Source organism: Sphaeramia orbicularis, chromosome 5, assembly GCF_902148855.1.
Source record: "Sphaeramia orbicularis chromosome 5, fSphaOr1.1, whole genome shotgun sequence".
Classification (NCBI taxonomy): Eukaryota; Metazoa; Chordata; class Actinopteri; order Kurtiformes; family Apogonidae; genus Sphaeramia; species Sphaeramia orbicularis.
In genome coordinates this window covers 373789-397788 of record NC_043961.1, presented here as the reverse complement: position 1 = coordinate 397788, position 24000 = coordinate 373789, and the positions used below count along the sequence as shown (strand labels likewise).

At 38.1% G+C, this 24000-nt stretch overlaps 1 protein-coding gene across 3 annotated transcripts in view; it reads right to left on the bottom strand.

The window, feature by feature from the left end:
- The window catches only part of LOC115419864 (plasma membrane calcium-transporting ATPase 1-like), a 231718-nt gene that overhangs the window by 89528 nt on the left and 118190 nt on the right, over window positions 1–24000 (bottom strand). For 2 of the 3 annotated variants that reach the window (XM_030134926.1, XM_030134927.1), the window contains 5 exons: window positions 14481–14678; window positions 13356–13613; window positions 10153–10278; window positions 7986–8111; window positions 1046–1081 (listed from right to left, as the gene is read on the bottom strand). In XM_030134926.1, coding sequence (XP_029990786.1) covers window positions 1046–1081; window positions 7986–8111; window positions 10153–10278; window positions 13356–13613; window positions 14481–14678 — 744 coding nt within the window. The remainder of the gene's footprint in view (window positions 1–1045; window positions 1082–7985; window positions 8112–10152; window positions 10279–13355; window positions 13614–14480; window positions 14679–24000) is intronic. The other variant, XM_030134928.1, reaches the window with a different exon arrangement.

Sequence of the window (24000 nt, the reverse complement as noted above, 5' to 3'; positions counted from 1 at the left end):
TCTTTGCAAAAAATAATCTGTCCAAAAGTCGTGGTGTTCGAGCTTTATAAAGGAAAGAGATGACACTATAAATTTTCTGTATTTAAAAAAAAAAAAAAAAAAAAAAAAAAATTATCATATTGATAATATATTATTTTGTTTATTTATTTCAAAACTTGCATTAAAACCAAACAACAAAAGAATTATATAAAAGAAAGTCAAACATTCAAAAAGGATGAAGTTTAATTTATAATCTCCTGCCTCATTACCTCATCCTTCGCCTATCCTAAATTCCTATGTCAGATCATATAAATAACTCAAAAATCCTCACATATCAGACTAAATTCTGACTATGCACAAAACACACAATTGCTGTACATCTCAAGGACAGACTGTCCATTTTGCAGCAGCATTTCATATTAAAATAAACTCTGTCCTTTTCATTACAATAATACACATTGTCTAGTGCATATTGTACAAATTGCTGTTCTAATCGTGTTTTAATACGTATATTTCGTACAAATATATGTATTCTGAGGTATATGTACACACACACACACATATATATAATTATTATTATTATTAATACTAAAGTTACTATTACTAAAGAATACTAAAGTATTGTGATTCTGAAAAGCTGATCATAAACAGAACATTTTTGGAAGGTTCAATGACAGAGAACAGGACTTTGATCAAAGTAAATGTTCAGACTCATGACAAACTCCTTTCCTGTGCATAAACACATGTTTTCTGTGCAGTCGAATTAAAGACCCAGACTTAACTCCACATTCGCCCGGTGACAGGTTACCATGACGACTACAGACGCTGTGATTGGCTGCACACAGACTGATCTGGACGGTGGAGAGTTGCACCCTTTGACAGGTAAAGCAAGGCGAGAGGATGTCCCACCCCCCGTGACAGCAGAGGGGGCTGATGGGAGGTGGACTGGACACGGTCCTCCCACCGCCGGGTGGAGGGTGAGGAGGAGGAGGAGGGGGGGGGGGGGGGGGGGGGTGATAACAGAGAAGGGGGGACAGAGGGACAGATGGATGAATGGAGGGGTTACCTTTGTTGCGATTTTCGGGGGGTCCTTGTTTTTTACCTGTTCGGACAGAGAGAGAGGGCGGAGTGCTGATAAGATGGCTCAAAGGAAAAAAAAAAAAAAAAAAAAGAAAACAAACGCTCCAAACCCACAGGTGTGTGTTCCCTGTGTGTGTCTGTGTATGTGTGTGTGGGCAAGAATGGACCAATCAGAGGAGAGAGACACAACGCTTCCTGCTGTGGAGAACCAATCAGGCCACAGTGTTGGACAGCAACGCTAACACGTACAACAGCTATGAACCAGATGATCGGTTTGGTATCAGGTGATCGGATGAGCCCGTGGTTGCTATGGAGACACAGCCAATCAGAGCTCAGTTCCATCCTGGTAAATAGATGCTATTCATATATTTAGCCTTAGCGGTTAGCAACTCCATTTTAGCTTCTAGTTTTGATATTATATGTGAAGGGTTGCCCCGGTAACAGCCTTAAACCTCGCCAGCAGAGGGCGTCAAGTCCACTGGATGGTGACGTCAATGGTTTTAGAAATTGGAGGAAAACTTAGAGGATGATTAGGCTGTTTGCTGATGACAACACATTCTCCTACTCTGACATTTATGGAGACTTTTCTGCTTTATACGTTACTTTTCTATGAGTGGAGATACTGAGGATTATCAGGTTGAAAACCCATTGCTGTATCAGTACACAAACTAATATAGACATAATATTATGGTATGTTTTAGTGGTAACTGACTGAGATGTCCATGTGCTTTCGAAGCTGTCGGGATGCGTTTCCAGACCAACCAGGACCTGAGGCAGATTCTTCTCCATTAAAAAAAATCTTGAAATGCACTTTTTTTTTTTTTTGCCTTTTTGTGTTGCATGTGAAGGCTACGCATTTGTCTAAACATGTAAATTGAAACTTCTGCCCATGTGATGATCATTTAAGTCAGCTGTGTTGAAGTTTTAAAGGTCAGTTGGACCAGCTTTAACTCTTTCCCCCATAAAAACAACTTTGACGACCTGCCTTGTGTCCATAATGATGCAAACTGACGAAGATTTGATTTTTCTAATTCAACAGAGGCTATAATTGAAGGAGCTGAATTTGACCCATACTATAACAACCGATAGGGTTAAGGGAACAAGTTTAATGTTTTTTAGCCAAAGTGGAGCCGAACTGATCAAACTGTTATGACTTTACTCTTGATAAAGGACCAAAATTACCCCAAAATCTGGACATGGTTGAGCTTAATCCATTGACCACTGGAAAAAATTTAAATCTTACCGAGTGTATTTGTCTCATTTCTAGTCCAAATATTTCATCACACTAAAAATAAAACAGAATCACCTAAAGAGGAACTTTTCAGTCAGATAGAAGAACTGATTTATATACAATAGATCTGGAAAATCTGATTTCAAGAAATCTTACCAAGATAATTTTCACTTGTTCCATTGGCAGATTTTTTTTTGCTTAGTTTAAGATTTTTTTGCTTAATTAAAGATTTTTTTTTTTTTTTTTTTGCTTAATTCAAGCAAAAAAAACTCTGCCAATGGAATAAGTGAAAATGATCTTGGTAAGATTTCTTGAACTCAGATTTTCCAGATCTATTGTCTATAAATCAGTTCTTCTATCTGACTGAAAAGTTCCTCTTTAGGTGATTCTGTCTGATTTTAAGTGGGATGAGATATTTGGACTAGAAATGAGACAAATACACTTGGGAAGATTTGGATTTTTGCAGTGAACTGTTTCAGTGTTCTTTTCCAAGACACAATGTATGAAAAAACTGTCACTGAAACATGTGTATGGAACACTCTGAACAGGTACAAACAGGTGTACACTTAGGACTATGAAATGAAACTTAGTACGACGCTGACAAATATATCTGTACATTTGTCAATGAATATGCAATGTAATGTATTTGGTTTTACAAATTTAACACCTGAACTGATAAACTGTGCTTTTCAATGAGTTCTAAGAGCTGAAAAAGAGAGCAATCACACTGAAACTTTCATAAATGGACAGATGAGAGTCTCAGTTTTTCACAGGTATATAACATGTGTATGTTTCCAGTAAGTTCAGGAGTGAAAAAGTCATTTCTAATCACTCGTAGAGATTTATTTTCTTTAATGCAAATATACTCCGATGAATGTACAGTCACGGAAAAAAATTATTAGACCATCAAAAGTCCCCAAAACAATGGTTATGTAATCCAGTCCTAACTCCTGTGTGTGTCATGTGACTAAAACAGACAGAAAAGAAAACATGGAATGAATAAAAGCACTGTTTTTGTCAGAACAACGACAGATATTGATGTAAGAACTTAAATTATTTTGGTTTTTATCACGAAAACCATGGAAAATGGATAGATATCAGCTCCGAAATTAAACTACTATGAGCTATTTTTGTTGTTCTCATTATATTTGTCCAAACAAATGGACCTTTAGTTAAAATGAACAAGAAATTGAAGAAAACAAGGGGTGGTCTAATAATTTTTTCCACGACTGTATACATGGGTCACTCCTCTCAGATCATTCTAGTTCAGGTTCCACACTCAGCCCAATATGATCTAAAGTGGGCTGGACCAGTCAAATAATAACATCATAATCTATAACCAATAATACAAATTTTTCTTTGTTTTAGTGTGAAAAAAGTTAAATTACATCATGAAAATATTAATTACCTGAACAAACATGTACAACCTGAAATTTCTTAAGAAAACTAAATGTAATTTCAACAATAATATGTCTTGTCTTATTATTAACACAACTTGCAGATCACAGTGGAACTATAAATACACATAATATTTAGTAACAATCACTGTACCATTAATTTTCCTGAAGACATTTCAGGTTATTCACATTTTATTGTGAAAGAATACTTTGTTTATGGGTGCTTCTATGAAACTGGTCCTAAAAACAGGACAGAGGGGCAAAAAATTCAAACCAGATGTGGACAAATGTTATGAAGCGGTTTGGAAGCACTATTTGAAAAATAAAGATTTACTGAGATAAAAGAGAAACTATTTTTCAGATAGAACACATTTTTGTATTATTTTTATGCAAAAATCCACATGGAACACAGTACAAAGGACACGAAAATTATTATCTTATATTATTATTATTTTTCTGAAAGCTTTTTATTCTCTCACAGGTACACTTTGGGAATTGAACTAATTATTCAAGGCGGAGTGTTTCACAAAAAATGACCGCTGTGGCAAAATCACTCATAATTTATTTGAGTTTAACTGGGCGGGTTCTGCATGTAACACCAGTGGACACAATGGGTTACATACAAAACCTGGAATGAGACTGAGATTAATGACAAATCCACATGAGTGGATTAGAAAAACCACTAGGATCATCAAATTTAACAGTGTCTTTATTGATAGTCTATAGAAGACCATTTACAGCCATGTTTCCAGACCAAATGCACTCACACCTAGGGAGATTTAATGTCCCGATTTTGGTCCTATTTTTGGCCCAAATATTTTATTAAAATTTCATTCATTTTAGGAAAGTTCAAAGCAAGAGTATAATTTTTTTTTAATTATCTGAGGTCATCATTAGGTCCATCCTGGGGGAAAATACGTCTAAATTTCTCTTTAATTATTGGGTCTAAAAAGCTGGTAAAGTGACAGAAACAAAAATAAACCCAGTTTTATAGAAACACCCATATATAAATGTAAATATTTTCATAACAAATTTTTACTTTTTCACATTAAACCAAGAAGAAAATTTGGAGTTGTCATTAATTATGGGTTATTCTGCTATTATTTTACTGTAGATCATATTGGTCTGTATGTGGAACCTGAACTAAAATGAGTTCAACATCCTGACTGTTCATGTCTTAATGTCTCAAATTCATCCCAGGGTCCAGATTCGACCCTTTGACGGCCTGGTTTTGGCCCCCGTGCCGTATGTTTGACACCCTTGTATTAGACGTTGAAGGGGAAAGAGTTAAACGAATGTGTCTGTTTGTTTCAGACTGATTGTACCTGTGTTATAAAATGTGTTTTAATAATCTGACTTTAGCCTTCACTTAACCTTTGGGATTTTAAGGGTCAAATTTTGGACTAGTGTTGAGGCCTGATTTTGTCGCTGGCACAGAAAAGTACAGTTGTGGGTAAAAGCCGTCCGCCGTGGCCGTTGGAGGCCATGGTTCTCCTCATTAGGATCCTGTTGTGTTTTTATCTGGAGGCCGAGACGTGAGCCTGAGCGTCTCTCTCCGCTGAGCTGGTACATTCAGCCGCTTCACAATGAATGCCCGATGAACTCAAACTTTAGCCAATAAAACAAATGATCAGACAGAAACAAACTAAAGGAGGAGACATGAGTAAAAGGGGGTTAGCATGACCACAAGCAAATCAAAAGCACTAGAGAGCAACTGCAGAAGCCTGTAGGTTTACATCAAACTGCTCTCTGATAGTACGAGGATCATCTGCTCTGTGGCTTTTGAAGGTTCCTGAATGAACGGAGGAAAGACGCACTTTTATTCATTTATGGGAATGAATGAATGAATGAGACCATGATGTCCTTTACGTCACAAAATCCACTTATTTTTAGGAATCTGGTGCAACATTTTCTTTTCTTTTTTAAGTTCTAGGTAAGGTAAGGTTTTCTCCTGAGAAAACATCCTTAAAAATTAATCTTTAATACTATAGTAATTAATAAAGCTAATTTAGACTGACTTAAATATGCTTTATTTTTATGTTACGTATCACAGATCCTTGTTTTAATGTCTTTTTTTGAATTTGTACTGTAAGTTTCTACAATAAAACATTTCAATATAGGCATGCTATAAATATAATAACGAAAAAAACACCTGGATAATGGTCAAAGCTAATGGAACTAGTGTATATAGTTCAGGTAATATTTTTACCACGTACTAAAATGACATTTTGTTGACATCAGAGGTTATTACCTTTCAAATGAGGTGTCTGTGATACATTTTGACCTTGTGGTTCTTAAGTTATAAGCTTTGGAACTTGGTAAAGAGGAGAAAATTAATGTAAACCAGGCGGGAAAGAACAGGTTAAAACGACCCATTTGGCTAAACTGGTACACTTATGTAAATGTGTATTAATGTGCATTATTTCTTTAATTTTAAACCATATAAATATATAAGATTATATCTTCAGATATCATATCCATCAGACGCATTCAGAATAGCTTAGATTTTGCATTACTAGTGCTAATTAGCATAGCTACGAATAACAACAAAACTAAATGTATGATCAGATTCCTTCTTTAACACCTAAGTATGTTTAGATGCTAACTACGCAAAAGATGTGCTTGAATAAAATGTTATAGAATGAAATATTTGAAACTGGTTATTTTAAACTTCTATGTAAGCTAAACTTAATTAAATTGCAGATATTTCATTGAGGTTTTTACACAGTAGTGTTTAGAAAAACCGCTAATAATGACCATGAAATATCACCGGCTAATGTACATAATAAATGCAGTAAATTAGCCATGTATGCTAACAGTAGCATCTTGGACTTTTTATTTTAGCAGATAAGCATTAAAAAAATCTGCAAATAACCAATAGTTTGAAACATATATTAGAATATGTGACTATAAATATATGCATGTACACTGACAACATGTTATTCTAATGATTGTAGCAGAAATAAGTTTTACAACTGAGAAAGTCAGCATTCAGTTCTGATTTGATCAGATTTCTTAAAAAATTTCAAGTTTAGAAGATATTCACCCTTAGTGTTTAGATCTCAGTAAACATTCATGGGTTTTGAAGCTTCAGAAAGTGTTAGTTCTGTCGTCCTGAACTCTGGCAGAGCTGCTGTTTTTCTGGGGTTCCTCAGGGACTGACCTTAGGTATACTACTATTTTATTAGTTATGTTATCTAGTGTTAGCTCTGTCGTCTTGAACTCTGACAGGCTATTCTTTAGTTGTTGAAGAAGATGTAAACTCCTGAAATCATTAAAACTGACAGTGATGTCAACGTCATGTGACTGTGGTGGTGTTTATTTCTTCCTGCAGCCGCATTTACACTCCGAAAATTATATTAGTGGTTTTCATTTGTCAAGATTATCGTTCTGAACAAAATGTGCATTAGCGCTTATTTTCTGCAATAATCCAAAAGCTAATGGAAAAATCCCATTGGGTTTTTGTCACATTCAAGGCTGAACGGTAAAAACGTCATCCCTCCCAACACAACCTTATCTGCTCTCAAATCTGTGTCGTACTCCAACTCCGCTCTCTTTTTCTTTTTGTTTAATTATTTATGCCTGATGAGTGTTGTACCTACTAATAACATTGATTTTACTTGTTTTTTTATTCATTTAATCTCAGATTGGGATGCACTACTGGGACTTTGCAGGGTGGGAGATGTACATATGTTAAGTGGAAAATCCAAAAGTATTGGGTTTTTTTGTATGACTGTCACTTTTTTTTAACCTTGATTCCAATAAAAAGAACGCTGAAAATGAAATTAAAATGCCATCCCTGCAGCCTGTGATTCAATAGTGGTTACTGATGGAGGGTTTTGTGAACAGTTTATCAGCCTGTCTGTAAACTCTTTGCTACCGAATGCGTCCCCGCTGCTCTGATCCTTTAACCTACTGGTTGTGAGTTGTATTATTACTCATCATTGGTCTCATTTATTCCCCCATGGTGCATTCAAGTCCAGATCAGTGTTCATTGATATGAACGAATTGGAGCGGTACCCTTCAAACAGCTGGGCTCAGACTGGATGAACTCTACCTGCTGACAGAGTCCGTAAAACACCACAGCACAGACTTCAAATCAACAACAACAGCTGATAATAAAATGCAAATATTTCCAATCTGCACTGTGCAAACAGTAAAGTAGAAATATTCACAAGCTGACACGGTGATACTCGTCTAACTCAGTTTTACTCCAAACACTTACTGTCCTCGTACAACCTTCAGCACTTGAACGTAAGTTGTTTGTTTGTTTTTGAACGCTTCGGCTCATGTCTTACTTTTCTTGACCTTCTTCTCTTCGTCGTTCTCGCCGGCGCCCAACAGGGTGAAGATGATGCCGGTCTGAGAGTTGAGGCCGACGGCCGACACCACCATCCTGCCTGATCCCTCCATCACATGGGTTCCTGAGGGCAGATTCACTCAGTTAAGACCAGGTTTAACTCTGTAAAGCCTGAACTATTACATCACTGACATGAAACTCCAGTTCTTTGAAACTGGAGCCTTTCTTGGTCCTTCTGATGTCTTACCATTTGTTTCAGACAGCTATTGTTTGGTGAATGACTATAAATGTATAGCACTTATTCTGTTTGTTTGTTTATTTATTTTATTTCATTGGGCTGTTGTATACGTTCTGTTTGTGTGTGTGTGTGTGTGTGTGTGTGTTTGGATGAATGGTGTAAAATTAATGTAAATAATTAAAACTGTAATGTAAGGTAGTGGAGACCCCAGGAAGAATAGCAACTAATGTTTCAGTTGCTAATGGGAATCTTAATAAATGAAATGAAAGGAAATTACCCAATCTTTTTTTTTCAAATATCAATTTCCATGTTTTAGTTGGAATTTTGTATCATATTTGATACATCAGGTCTCAATGCTCAAAAATTATTATTTTTTAACAAACAGAAACATAATCTAACACAAACATGTCTAACAAATTGTTAATTCCTTTTCTAAACGCTCCCAGTTCTTCCTCATTAATGTCAGTCTTGCAGTGTCACTAAAGGCCTCTGGTGAACGAACCCCTCCTCCTGGTGGATTATCTGTGCATTGCACGTATCTAATTGTATACATCAGGTTTTTCAAGAAAAAAAATATCACACTGATCACGTAGAGAGCATTAAATGTCATGTATCAAATATGATCTGTTTGGCGTTATAGGGTTAAGTATTAACACAATCAGATTGTAGTGTTGTATAAAGTACTGGAAAGTCACACTTGAGTAGAAGTACAGGTACCCTACCAACTGAAATGCTACTTAATTTAAAGTCTTTAAGTATCTAGTATTTGCTGTATTTAAGTATATCAAGTAATCAACAATTAAATGACAATTTTTCAGATACATTTTTAATCATTTTTAATTAATGTCCTTTGCAGTGGCTGGAAACTCTGTGGAACTGTTTTCCACAAACATGGACAAAAAAAACCTCATAGCTGGGTCTCAGGAGGTTAATGAAGTATTCCAGTCACACATACTTTCTTAAAGGGCTCATATTTTGCTAAACCCACTTTTAACAGTCTGTGTTTCATTTATTTGTGTATTTGGACCCTAATAGTTCATACAGTTTGAATTTGAACCCTCCAGCTGCTGCAAAGCTATCTTTATATTCATTTTGGCAAAAATCGAGTTTTAATTCCTTCTTAATTTGTTGCATCTATAACTCGTTATGTCACAACATTTGCACATATAAGGTCCAGACGTCCGACAAACATTTCTCTTAGTACGACATAACTGTTTGTCAACAGCAGCGGTTGTAGTAAAAACTGAAAATATGTCCAAACTTCGAGCCAATTACCTAAAATGTTCAGTTGTTAGTTGTATTAACGAACTCAAGTGGCTGAACAGGACAGAAAACACGTTTGACAACCTGGAGGGGGCGGGGTCATGTGCATTTAAAGGGCCAGCACGCAAATCGACCTTTCTCATGTCATTACTAAAAAATAGGGTTGAAGATGGACCTGTAGAGTGAATTAATGACAAATTCAGACCCAAGCAGAGCATTTACAGTTTATTTAGACCACAGGGAAATGAGGGAAAATGCATGATTCCATTTAAAAAAGCTAAACATCACTCCTTTAATATATCCTATTGTAATTGTATATTATAATACTGAATAAATATGGTTAATGCACACTGCTAGTGCTTCAACAGCTCTTTAATAATAATAATAATAATAATAATAATAATAATAATAATAATAATAATAATAATATATTAATTAATAAATTAGAATGTTTTATCAGTCTAAAATCTTTTTACAGCAGTCACATCTCTTTTCTTCAACATCTCTACTTTGTTTCTATATCTGTACGTTATCATCTCATGATATGCTGATGACACCCTGTTTGATATGACATTACAATGGATGTTGTGCAGAACAAACATTTCCTACCACAGTTCAGACTCATATGTTCTAACAGGGTGTTGTAGGATTAACAGACTCTTACCCGACAGCAGCATGGGGTCCTTCTCCATGGACTTGCGGACCTGGTCGGACTCTCCGGTCAGAGAGCTCTCATCAATCTTTAGATCGTTGCCTTGAATCAGGATCCCATCAGCGGGCAGCAGGTCTCCTAAAGGCACAGAGGTCAAAGGTCAGGGTCTTTTTCCCAATAGGATTTCATCCTGTCATTTATCATCTCACTGAATGTATATTTTTCCCTCTAAATCACTAATGACAACTGAACGTTGCATGACAAATGTAAAAAAAAAACAAAACAAATGTAGATATAACATATATAACATTATATTACACTTCATAAAAACTGCAGCTCTGGGATTATTATCCTTTAACCCATAAAGACCCAGTGCTACTTTTGTGTCAGTTCCTCAATCAATTTTCCTCTAGATTTAACCTTTTTAAAATGATTTATCACCATTTATTATGATATTACACTTTGTATTTTGCGTTTCTTTCAGTGAAAATCATGTATTTGCCTATATTCAGTTATATTGATCATGTAAATGCTCATAAAAGCTCAGATTAAAATTGTGGATTATTATATTAAAAAACAAAGAAAGCTGAAAAAAGTGACTTTTTAAGCAAAGATGTCAATAACTGAACGCAAAAATATGCTTCTCCATCCACTGTCACTGATCCAACTTCATGGGTTTTACTGGTGAACCAATGTTGTAGAAGATGACAATGTTTCCATGGTAACTACGGAGCCTCTGAACGTCCAAATGGGTCATATCTGATGACCATGAAAAGATGAAGAACTGTATTTTACACCAATTATTGACATGTATTGAGAACATTAGTGGATCAGCAGGTACTAAACATTTTAGATCAGTAGATGCTTTTGGTCAGCAGTAGCTGTTTGGGTCTTTATGGCTTCATGGTTAAAGAAAACACATTGTTTCACTGTTTGCTGATGATACGTGTTTTTATCTGTAAACATCTGTTTGTGCCAATAATGTCAGATGTTTATTAGTACATTTGATAACCAGGTACCTTGGATTAAATGTCATCTTTGCCATCTCAGATTCTTGCAGATGGAAATGTGTTGATTTCTACGTTTATGTTGCTTTAGTGTTGGGTTATTTAGATCAGTGGTTCTAAACCTTTTTTGAACAAAGCCCCACTAATAGCATCATGAGCCCACTGTCGCCCCCCAGTCTCTGAAAAAAATTGGGACGGGGGGGTGGGGGTGTAGGGGGGGATGTAATTCTAAAAGTAATATGACAAACCTGTATGAGGAGGACGTGGTGGCTTAAGCCCCCCTCACGTATTCATTGACTACCTGCCGCCCTCCTAAAACTAATTTGTCAGCCTGGGGGGTGTGCCTCTATTAAATGACGGACCTCAATCCATAAGCAGAATGGTGTGTGGGGGGGGTGTAGTATGGGAGTATGTGCCTCTGTTATACAGCAGAGCTTACACAGGGTCTTTACGCATGGGGGGGGGGGGGGGGGGTTCAGGGGAGGTGTAATGTTGTGATGTACAACAGTCGTCGCTAACGCACCCCATTTGTGCCTGAGCGCTCCCCTCTCTGGTTTCTCATTCCAAACACCCCCCCAACGATGTTGCGCGCCCCCCTCAGGTTAAGAACCACTGATTTAGATGATGAGGTTCATTTGATATTTTTTTTTTAATTTATTAATGTCATTTTAGAATAAACACTGATGTAGACACCTTACTTTCACTATAGAAATAATGTAACTGATGAACGCAGTAATCAATAAAAGCCAAAGAATAACTGAGGAAATTACAACAACACTGGTAATAAAAGAAATTATCTATTTACTGCGGCTCAATTATTTATCAAAATGAGCCAAAACAAAAGCAGCCAGAGGTAAAATACATGAAATATGTAACATTTACATTGCCCTGAGGATAGAAATGAGGGAATATTCTAATTTTTTCTGGTGCTTTTCCACGTTGCAGGTGTTCAGTGAGTAAAATGGGATTCTTCAGTATACTAATGAAATATTTGGAACACGTTTTATACAGAAACACAGAGATTTTTTCCCATGTAAAAGGATTGTGAGAGGTTTTTGTGAGGATTTCAACATGTCAGGTAGAGAGGCTGATCAAAGCCCTGGACCATCACCTACAGCTAAAATTAAACGTTTTATAATGTTCAAGAATTCTTTAGGTTCTAATCCAATACGTACGCTTTAAAAACTGACAGGAAGCAGAAATTCTCTGCTTTCCGTTAATGCTGCACATGAAAAAAAATGTCCTTTTGTCGATGGTGTCCTGGTGTTTTAATAAAACCCCTGCTTCATACTGTAAAACACCAGGGGGACGTTATAGTTCATAATGCAAGATGTTTTGTAAAGACTAGATGTACGAAAATATCTGTCAAAGTGTGAAACATCTTAGAAATGAGAAAGAGTTGTGTCTGCGATCACAGTAGGTGGAATTATAGATGTGTAAGTGGAGGCTGAAGTGTTGTAACAGAAGGGTTTACTTTTTCCTTCTCATTTTCACTGTGTAAATAACACTAAAACTGTATTCATTTTTTTTTTGTATGATATAAATAAATTCCTGGAAATAAAAGTTCCAGTGAATGTTGGTGTCAAAGGGGCTAGTCAGACTAAAACTCCTCGTCTTCAGCTTTCATCTCATTAGTCGCTTTTCCATTGACCCTCAAACTGCGTGAATAGAACTTGCACACAAATATTAATCTAATGGAAAAACGACAATTTCACCAAAACTTTCATTTTTCAATTAAAAGTTTTTGCGCTGGCAAGAGGTGGTTTTTTGGGCATAGCACAGTTGGTATATCACACAAAACTGCAATGGAAAGAGCTTTGTTCACAGCTACAGTCAGGGCAATTCAAAAATGGATGATGACGTACGTCACAAGTGAAGAAGAAGAAACATGTCGTTGTATGTGTGGACACACCAGGAAACCACATTCTTTTTTAATTCAGTAGGAGACAGAGGGCTAATACAGAATAATAACGAACATATCTGTAAATTAACACCATATTTACGTTCGTCACCATGTTTATGGAATGACTTCTCGTGTCATCTCGTGATAATAAATAAACAAATCATGGCATTTGTGATTTAATGGAAAAAACGACATTACGCACTTTTGTTTTTTCGACCTTTAGTAAATATGAGTAAAGTTTTGCGCAGATGTCCAATAGAAAAGAGACTATTCTTTGTTTTCGTCGTGTCCCGCTGCTGTCGTACCGTATTTGATCTGAGCGATGTCTCCCACCACGATCTCAGCGACGGGGATCTGGATGACCTGTCCTTTGCGGATGACGGTGAACTTCTGCTCCTGCTCGATGCGACTCTGCAGCCCCCGGAACTGCTTCTCTTTGGACCAGTCGTTGAAGGCCGTCACCAGGACGACGATGATGACGGAGAACAAGATGGCGGCGCCTTCGATCCAGCCGGCCTGAGCCTCGCCCTCGTCCTCCACGCCGCCCGCAACCTGACCGCATGCTGCCGGACGACATCACATCCAGATTATGACGAGTACTAGTTTCAACCTTTTACTATTCTTTCATCTCACACATCACTGTCAGTGTTTTTTATTTTTATTACAAAGAGTGAAATACACTCAAGTAAAGTGAAATGATTATACTCATATGTATTGAATAATTGTAAAAATAAGCCAAATAAACACTTTAAATTGAGTTCTGATACGATATTATATGAAGATATACGAACAGAAAAATCATGACTTGCTTGGACATCAATCAAAAATACTGAGTCCAAGTCAAAACGCGTAAAAAAAAAAAAAAAAAAAAAGTAAAATTATGGTCTATTTCATATTGTACAGATAAAATAATGACATTTAATTTGGATTAGAATTAAATGAAAAAAAAGATCAATTCTATACTATGCTAATATGTCACTAAGATCATAAAGCAACACTGACAAGTTTTAACTCAAAATTTTGTCAAATTTCACATCAAGTTAAAGCTTCAAGTCAAAAATTATGAAAAAAAAAAAAAAAAGCATGAAAATAGAGAATAAAATTATTTTCCATTTAGCAACTGATTATACATTGTACAGGTAAAATAATGACATTCAATTTGGATTACAATAAAATTAAAATAATATTAATTCTATAGTATGGTGCTATATTACTAAGAAAATAAAACAACACTGATATATGAAAGTTTTAACCTAATCATGTAAAACTGTATTGAGTTAAAACTTCAGTTTAACACTAAAAAGCCAATTATAACGGGATAAAATGAATAAATACATATAAACAGGCATCTGCATGAACACAAAATATAAGAAAAAAAGCAATAATCTGAGTAAAACTGAGTGGAAATGCAGTTGTGTTGGTGGACAGACCTTCACTGTCGCCCCCTGGTGGATGGTAGAAGGACAGGCCCAGGGAGATGATGGCGGCGATTTCCAGGATGATGAGCGTGACGTCCTGCAGCGCTTCCCAAACCAGCTGCAGGAACGTCTTGGGCTTCTTCGGAGGGATGAAGTTCTTCCCGAACGCCGTGTGACGTTTCTCCAAATCCACGGGGTTCCCCGACAAACCTGAAGGAACAAAACGACAGCGACCCGTCAGTCAATAATGTCAAAAACACGACCAGATAGAGTCTGAACGGACACGATTTAAAGCAAACCGATGAAAAGAAATGGTTTCAGCAGGTTGGACGAACTGACGTGAAGGTTTTCAGAGGTTTGGAGTTAATTCAGTCTAAACGATGAGCACTAATGTTGCTTTTTTAAGGCTGATAACTAACTGATATCAGTAGGGCTATGTATCGGCAAGAATCTGGCGATACGATACAAATCATAATCCTAGGATCACAATACCATATATCAAAGTATATTACAATACTGTTAAAAAGGCCATTTTTTATTGTTTGTTTTTTTTTTTTTTTTTAAAGATTTTCATTATCATTTATTCATTTTACATTCATTTATTCACATATATTTTTAAGATTTTTATATATTTTTAAGATTTTTTCCTGGAAGAATTGAATTCCAGCAGAAATCTGCCCAAATCCTAAACACATTTGTATTTGATCCCAACAGGATCTAATGTTCTATCAGCACATGTTCCAACTGTGTTCAAACTGAAATTTTGTTTTCCAGACATTCCAGTTTCAGATCCTGTTCAAATGTTCAGATTCTATTAGTTCACAACGAACATCAGAACAGGATTGGAGTTCAATCCGAACAAAGGAACCGACATCTGCCTCAGACAGAAAAAAAGTGCTTTTAGGAGGATTCAAAGAACCAATATTTAATAAAACTGTTAAACAATAAGAAATAAGATAAAAACAATAAAGAAAAACTAGAGACAAAAATGAACCTCCTCCATATCTGCATTTGAAGAAATACCTAAAAATATCCATACAGGACTTTTTAATATTGACACAGTATTGTGAAATGAAATATCGCGATATATCGCAGAACTGATATTTTCTAACAGCCCTAGAGATCATCAAGTCCATCTGCACTGAAAAAGCATCACATATGGAAGTCCACCATCTCCAGTCTGTCCGTCAGTCCTGGTTCATCTCCAGTCTGTCCGTCAGTCCTGTCCGTCAGTCCTGGTTCGTCTCCAGTCTGTCCATCAGTCCTGGTTCGTCTCCAGTCTGTCCGTCAGTCCTGGTTCATCTCCAGTCTGTCCGTCAGTCCTGGTTCGTCTCCAGTCTGTCCGTCAGTCCTGGTTCATCTCCAGTCTGTCCGTCAGTCCTGGTTCGTCTCCAGTCTGTCCGTCAGTCCTGGTTCGTCTCCAGTCTGTCCGTCAGTCCTGGTTCGTCTCCAGTCTGTCCGTCAGTCCTGGTTCATCTTCAGTCTGTCCGTCAGTCCTGGTTCGTCTCCAGTCTGTCCGTCAGTCCTGGTTCGTCTCCAGTCTGTCCGTCAGTCCTGGTTCGTCTCCAGTCTGTCCGTCAGTCCTGGTTCGTCTCCAGTCTGTCCGTCAGTCCTGGTTCGTCTCCAGTCTGTCCGTCAGTCCTGGTTCGTCTCCAGTCTGTCCGTCAGTCCTGGTTCGTCTCCAGTCTGTCCGTCAGTCCTGGTTCGTCTCCAGTCTGTCCGTCAGTCCTGGTTCGTCTCCAGTCTGTCCGTCAGTCCTGGTTCGTCTCAGTCTGTCCGTCAGTCCTGGTTCATCTCCAGTCTGTCCGTCAGTCCTGGTTCGTCTCCAGTCTGTCCGTCAGTCCTGGTTCGTCTCCAGTCTGTCCGTCAGTCCTGGTTCGTCTCCAGTCTGTCCGTCAGTCCTGGTTCATCTCCAGTCTGTCCGTCAGTCCTGGTTCGTCTCCAGTCTGTCCGTCAGTCCTGGTTCATCTCCAGTCTGTCCGTCAGTCCTGGTTCATCTCCAGTCTGTCCGTCAGTCCTGGTTCATCTCCAGTCTGTCCGTCAGTCCTGGTTCGTCTCCAGTCTGTCCGTCAGTCCTGGTTCGTCTCCAGTCTGTCCGTCAGTCCTGGTTCGTCTCCAGTCTGTCCGTCAGTCCTGGTTCGTCTCCAGTCTGTCCGTCAGTCCTGGTTCGTCTCCAGTCTGTCCGTCAGTCCTGGTTCGTCTCCAGTCTGTCCGTCAGTCCTGGTTCGTCTCCAGTCTGTCCGTCAGTCCTGGTTCATCTCCAGTCTGTCCGTCAGTCCTGGTTCGTCTCCAGTCTGTCCGTCAGTCCTGGTTCATCTCCAGTCTGTCCGTCAGTCCTGGTTCGTCTCCAGTCTGTCCGTCAGTCCTGGTTCGTCTCCAGTCTGTCCGTCAGTCCTGGTTCATCTCCAGTCTGTCCGTCAGTCCTGGTTCATCTCCAGTCTGTCCGTCAGTCCTGGTTCATCTCCAGTCTGTCCGTCCATGGGCTGGATCTGTCCTTCACTGTGGTTCTCCCTGAGGTTTCTCTTTTTCCCACTGGGTTTTTGGAGTTTTTCTTTCTACAAAAGGAGGGTCTAAGGACGGGGACGCCTGGGACATTAATCCATTTGCTTCATCGACTGTTTAACTAATTCTTTGACTGTTTTGCTTATTTTTATTGTGTGTTTTTTTTTTTATCAATTCAACAAATTCTGTAAAGCCCTGTGAGGTGACCTTGTTGTGATATTGGGCTGTACAAATAAAATTGAATTGAATTAAATATGTGAGACTGACTAAATTAGTCTAACACTTTAATTTATTTCTTTTTTGCATCTTTTCCATCCTTTTCATCTTGTTGGTTCTTTTATGGCTAAAATCCACAGTTAGGAGTCTGGTTTATTGACCCTCCACTCAATTTAATTTATCACAATAATTTTTGACTAATATTTGGGTTAAACATATAGACAGAATTGCACCATTTACCACATTTGCACTATTTTTAATTTTTTAATGTTTTTAGCAATTTATATTTGTTATATTATTCTGTGGACAATAAAGCAAGACTTGGGTTTCCTCACTGTGCGTATGAAAATAAAACTCTTTGAATCTTGAATACGGTTGTAATTCTAATTGGTTAACGCAATAATCTTGTTAAACTCATTGAATCAAAGCTGAAATTACATCTGTAGGATTCTTAGAATTCTGACCCAGCCACTAAAATCAGCCCATTGTAAACAGAGTTAAATTCCTACACTAACACCCTTCACCAAAGTCAGTAAAAAAAATGCACATTGACCCATTTTAACATTTGACCTAAATTGGTATATTAACCAATGTTGCTGTTCATCATTGATATATGCCAGGCTGCAAAAAAAGAATGTAGTTTTTAATTACTTTTTCATTTTTATGTAGTATATTAAAAAAAAAAAAAGTTTTTTGTGTGTTTTTGTGTTTGCTCACATGACAAACATGTGATTTAAATGGTTAAAAAAAAAAGGTACTGAGTCTTCAGAATTTTTATTTCTGGTGCAAGTTGATGAAATACCAAAAAAAATTTCAAGTTACAAATAAACTGTATGAAAACACTGACATTCCTCCTGTACTACACAGATGAGGTGCTTCTGGTTGTTAAAGGGCCTCTCTGGGTGGAACACCAGAGGGTTCATGTAACTGTGTGAAATAAACCATTATGTTTAATGGAAACAGTAAAGGAGTGGTTCTGTTACTGCTGCAGCTGCTGAAGCTCATGCATCTGATGGAGTTGCAAACGTGTCCTGTTTAAGTTGACGGACGCGCTGCCCATCGGTGGAAACGTCTGAAGCTGAGACAGATAAATCCTTTTTATTTGGTGACTCAGCTGCAGATCTGTTCCACCCAGAAACAGAATGTCCTGTTGTTTTCAGTGTTTCCTCTTTCCTGCCTCGTGATTCCTCTGATCAGAAGTCAAGCACAAACCTCCGTCTGTCGCTTGCAGCTGCGTGTGAACACACACCGAGGCCCAAAAACACACCCGCAAGCGTCCGCTCCAACAAACCCCATGAAACGCTCCCCGAAGACACGTAAACGCATCACACACGCAAACGCATCACACACACAAACGCATCACACACACAAATGCATCACACACACACACACACATCACACACACAAACGCCGTCTCCAGTGTCAGGGTTTGTATCCTACGACCGCTCGCATCCACGGCGTGACCCTCTGGTGGGCCCTGACCCCTGTGTTGGGAACCGGTGCTGGGTTGTGTTGCTCTGGCAGCTCTCTGACCTCCAGCTGAACGGACAATCTGCTGCTCGGCCTGATGCAGCCTGGGCCACGCCCTCCAACGCCATCAATATGTTCCCGCTAATGTGGACACGGGCCGGTCACAGGGCAGACACGCCCAAGAGAACACGCCAACGCCAACACGACAACCAGAACACGCCAACGAGAACACAACAAAGAGAACTTGTCAACCAGAACATGGTGAGAACAAGCCAATGAGAACAGGACAAGAACATGCTAATGAGCACATATGTCAATGAGAACATAAAGAGAACATAAACATTTAAAAATCTAAATTTCTCAAAACTGTGAACAAACTTTGTCGACATTGTCCCAAGGAAGATACATGAAAAATTTAAAATGAATCCGACCAGTAGTTTCATCAGAGAAGATGTTTGAAGAAATTACTAATGAAGACGAAGACGCCCACAGATTCATCGACGTATTGTCCATGTATTTTTATTCTGGAGGTTTTTTTTACTCTTAGACCAGTGTAAGCTTCTTGTCACAATTTCATTTTTCATCAAGTTTCTTCTTGAGATGAAAAAAAGGCAAATTTCTATAAATAATTTATCATGATAAATCAAGTTTTAGTCTTTGACCTTTAACCTGTTGAACTGGTTTCAATGTTTTCAGTCGACACAAGATGGAAAATGAACAAGAAACGGAACAAAAACAAACACAAGGAGGAGAAAAATAAATGAAGTCACTGAACAATAAAAATGGACAAAGTAATCAAGAACGTTAACAAAAATTAGCAAAAGCAACAGCATACAATGGGACATGTACAAGAAAAATTAATAAGACTGAACAAAATAATCAGTAAAATTAGCAACAATTCACAAAATGTGAAGATCATTTAAAAACCAGTGGTTCCAGGCACAACAAACCCCGCCCCTCGCACAAACTGTATCTTATTTTGTCATCGGTCCAGCTGATGTCATCACGTGTGTGCATGTGCTGATGTCAGCAGATCAGCTGCCTCTGGATATGAGCCAAGTCTGAAGTACATTTAAAAAAAAAAAAGATGCTTTTACACACATGAAATTTCGGCCATTATAAGTAAACGGGAGAAGAAAAAACATGCAAAAAATTCATAAAAAATCCAAACTTTGACCTACTTTTCCCAAAATGTAACCACATGTATTCTGTGTCACTGGTGATCTACAAACCAAATGTGTATGAATTCAACCGACAGATTTACATGTTAACAAAGAAACAAACTGAACTCAAAACAGTTACCCTGTCCTCCACTTCAGGGTAAAAATGTGAACAAAACTCTTCAGAAAATGAACAAAACTTACAAAAATAAATAATACGACCTTGAGTTTTTCTCTTTGTCTCATTTAGTGAGTTTTTCAACAGAAATCCTCCTTGTACTCTTGGCTCTGCTTAGCATTAGCTTAGCCGTTTAGCATTAGCTTAGCCGTTTAGCGTTAGCTTAGCCGTTTAGCATTAGCTTAGCTGTTTAGCGTTAGCTTAGCCGTTTAGCATTAGCTTAGCTGTTTAGCGTTAGCTTAGCCGTTTAGCATTACCTTAGCTGTTTAGCGTTAGCTTAGCCGTTTAGCATTAGCTTAGCGCTCATTGCTCTGTTGTTCATACTGTTAGACCGCTCACATGTTTGACCATTGAAGTGTTTGCCGTTCCTATTGTGTTCTGTTTCCCACAGTTGGTTTTCTTGAGCTTTCGCTGCTGTTCCTGCGGTTCCGTATGAACAGAATGTGTTGATACAAGCGTTGTATTACATTACCATGGTGCTTTAATAACACAGGACTCAAAAACAATTATTCTGACCTGATTTCAGCTTCTGTGGTGAAACACAAACCACGACAAATGTCATTAGAGCACATCAGCTCATCTTGATAACGTTCTTCTTGGATTTGTCTGCACAAACATCCATTAAATCCAACGTGTTATCGGCAGAAAAACAAGCCGCACTAACACAAACTGCTGTTTCAGCGCCTTTCAGCCTGTGGGCCGCACAACCACGACCAGCGACAGGAGCATCTGAAACACAAAAGCCACCGATAATTGAGGAGTTAATTGAAAACTCCGAGTGTTTGTCTTCCCGTCCCTCTGTTATTGATTATTGATTCCATGGCCGTGGAGCCCATTTATTCTAACAGCACGCTAAATAAATTCAATAAAGGCCAACAGACACACACACACACAAACAGAGGCCGACTGTAAACGTCCTGAGTGAAGCTTCCAACTCTCCTTCTCATCCTGTTGGATCATTTATGGCTGGAATCATATTATCACAACAATGACTGAATAATAAGAATGATTTTAGTTTGTCTAATTCTTTTGGACTGAAAATGAACAGACCAGGGTTAAACGTCCAGACAAAACTGCACTGTTTCCATTTGTACTGTGGATTTTTGCACTATTTTTATTTTTTACTTTTTATCTTTTTTAATATATTTGACATTCTGTGGACAATAAAGCAGGAATTGTGTTTTCTCACATGCATGTGACAATAAACGCTTTGAATCTGGAATTAAAGCTGAAATCCCATTCATTTCAGATCCAGTGTGTGTAGTGAACACAGACTACAGAAAGGATGTGCCACTGCCCACATCCTTATGGACTGGACTGTACAAATACATGCATTCATTCTATTTAGGTCATTATATGTATGACTGTGGGGTCAAAGGGTCAGAAAGGTAAGAAAAACTGTTTCCACAACCCACTGCAAAAAATGTGGATGTCAAGTTCCTTTTTTGATCCACAAGGAGCAGAAAACCCAAAATTAGATAGATAGATAGATAGATAGATAGATAGATAGATAGATAGATAGATAGATAGATAGATAGATAGATAGATAGATAGATAGATAGATAGATAGATAGATAGATAGATAGATAGATACTTTCAATCTTGAATATAATTTTAATTCCTATTGGTTAAAGCAATATTTTAGTTAAACTCCTTGAATTAAAGCTGAAATCACATACTATACTGTACCATACTATACTATACTGTACCATACTATACTGTACCATACTATACTATACTATACTGTACCATACTATACTATACTATACTGTACCATACTATACTGTACCATACTATACTATACTGTACCATACTATACTATACTGTACCATACTATACTGTACCATACTATACTATACTGTACCATACTATACTATACTATACTATACTATACTATACCATACCATGCTATGCTATACTATTCTATTGTTTTCTATGCCAAGCCAAGCCACACTACACCACACCATTCCACTCCACTCTACTCCACTCTACTCTACTCTACACTACTCTACTCTACTCTACACTACTCTACTCTACACTACTCTACTCTACTCTACACTACTCTACTCTACTCTACTCCACTCTACTCTACACTACTCTACTCTATTCTACACTACTCTACACTACTCTACTCTACTCTACACTACTCTACTCTACTCTACTCCACTCTACTCTACACTACTCTACTCTATTCTACACTACTCTACTCTACTCTACACTACTCTACTCTACACTACTCTACTCTACTCTACTCTACTCTACTCCACTCTACTCTACACTACTCTACTCTACACCACTCTACTCTACACTACTCTACTCTACTCTACACTACTCTACTCTACACTACTCTACTCTACACTACTCTACACTACTCTACTCTACTCTACACTACTCTACACTACTCTACTCTACTCTACACTACTCTACTCTACTCTGCTCTACTCTACTCTACTCTACTCTACTCTACTCTACACTACTCTACTCTACTCTACACTACTCTACTCTATTCTACACTACTCTACACTACTCTACTCTACTCTACACTACTCTACTCTACTCTACTCCACTCTACTCTACACTACTCTACTCTATTCTACACTACTCTACTCTACTCTACACTACTCTACTCTACACTACTCTACTCTACTCTACTCTACTCTACTCCACTCTACTCTACACTACTCTACTCTACACCACTCTACTCTACTCTACACTACTCTACTCTACACTACTCTACTCTACACTACTCTACTCTACACTACTCTACACTACTCTACTCTACTCTACACTACTCTACACTACTCTACTCTACTCTACACTACTCTACTCTACTCTGCTCTACTCTACTCTACTCTACTCTACTCTACTCTACACTACTCTACTCTACTCTACTCTACACTACTCTACTCTACACTACTCTACACTACTCTACTCTACACTACTCTACTCTACACTACTCTACTCTACACTACTCTACTCTACTCTACACTACTCTACTCTACTCTACTCTACTCTACACTACTCTACTCTACTCTACTCTACTCTACTCTACTCTACACTACTCTACTCTACTCTACACTACTCTACTCTACTCGGATTGCTTCATTTCAGATCCACTGTGGTGTGAACAAAGACATTATAAATATAATGATAAAATCGATTATAAAACTGGTAAAACCCAGGACGTAGAGCGACGTCGTCACCAATCGATACTTCCTCTGCCGTTCACTTCGTTTCTGTCACTTTTTTAATTAACGGGAATCGACGCCGGCGCCTCATTGGCTCTAATCAACCCCAAAGCGGCGTCTTCTTCTGTGGTTTTTGTGCAGTAGCAGGCTGACTTCCTCTGGCTGTGTGGGCAGAAACATGGCTGCTGTGGTGAGGAGATGTGCAGTGGAACGTGAGCTGAATGGCAACAGGCTTTTCTTTTCTTTTTTTTTTCTCCTTTAGATGGAGGACGACTCAGCGAGCAGGAAGAGGAGCTCATACATTCCATGTCTCGGTCCGGGCATCCTTTAATAAACCTCTGCCGTCCCTCCGAGGGGTTTTTAATCAACGCTTACTGCCCTGACCCTCCCCTTTATGGCATCGGTGTGTATTAAGAAGCATTCATAGTCTGACGGTGGACTGTAAAAGCCTGCAGGTTCACATTTATCCACCGAAACCAACACCTGCATCTACTGGGACGAATACCAATGAACTACAAGAGGCAAGCATGTCCGTGGTGTCTACAGTATGAGGGTCAAATTTAACCCATTTAGACGGTAACAACGAGATATAAACTAATTAGAACTGGAAGACTGGGCTGATCTTTTCAGGTGGAATCATGATGTGGGTGAGTTACAACCAAGAAACTGAACAAAAAGAAACATAAAGAGGAAGAAAATGGAAAAATAGTTATGAAAATAATAAAAAAGAGCAAAATCACCAAGAAAAAAAATTAAAAAGGACAAAGTAATTAAAAATGTTAATAAAAAGAACAAGCAAAAAAAAAATTAAGAACATT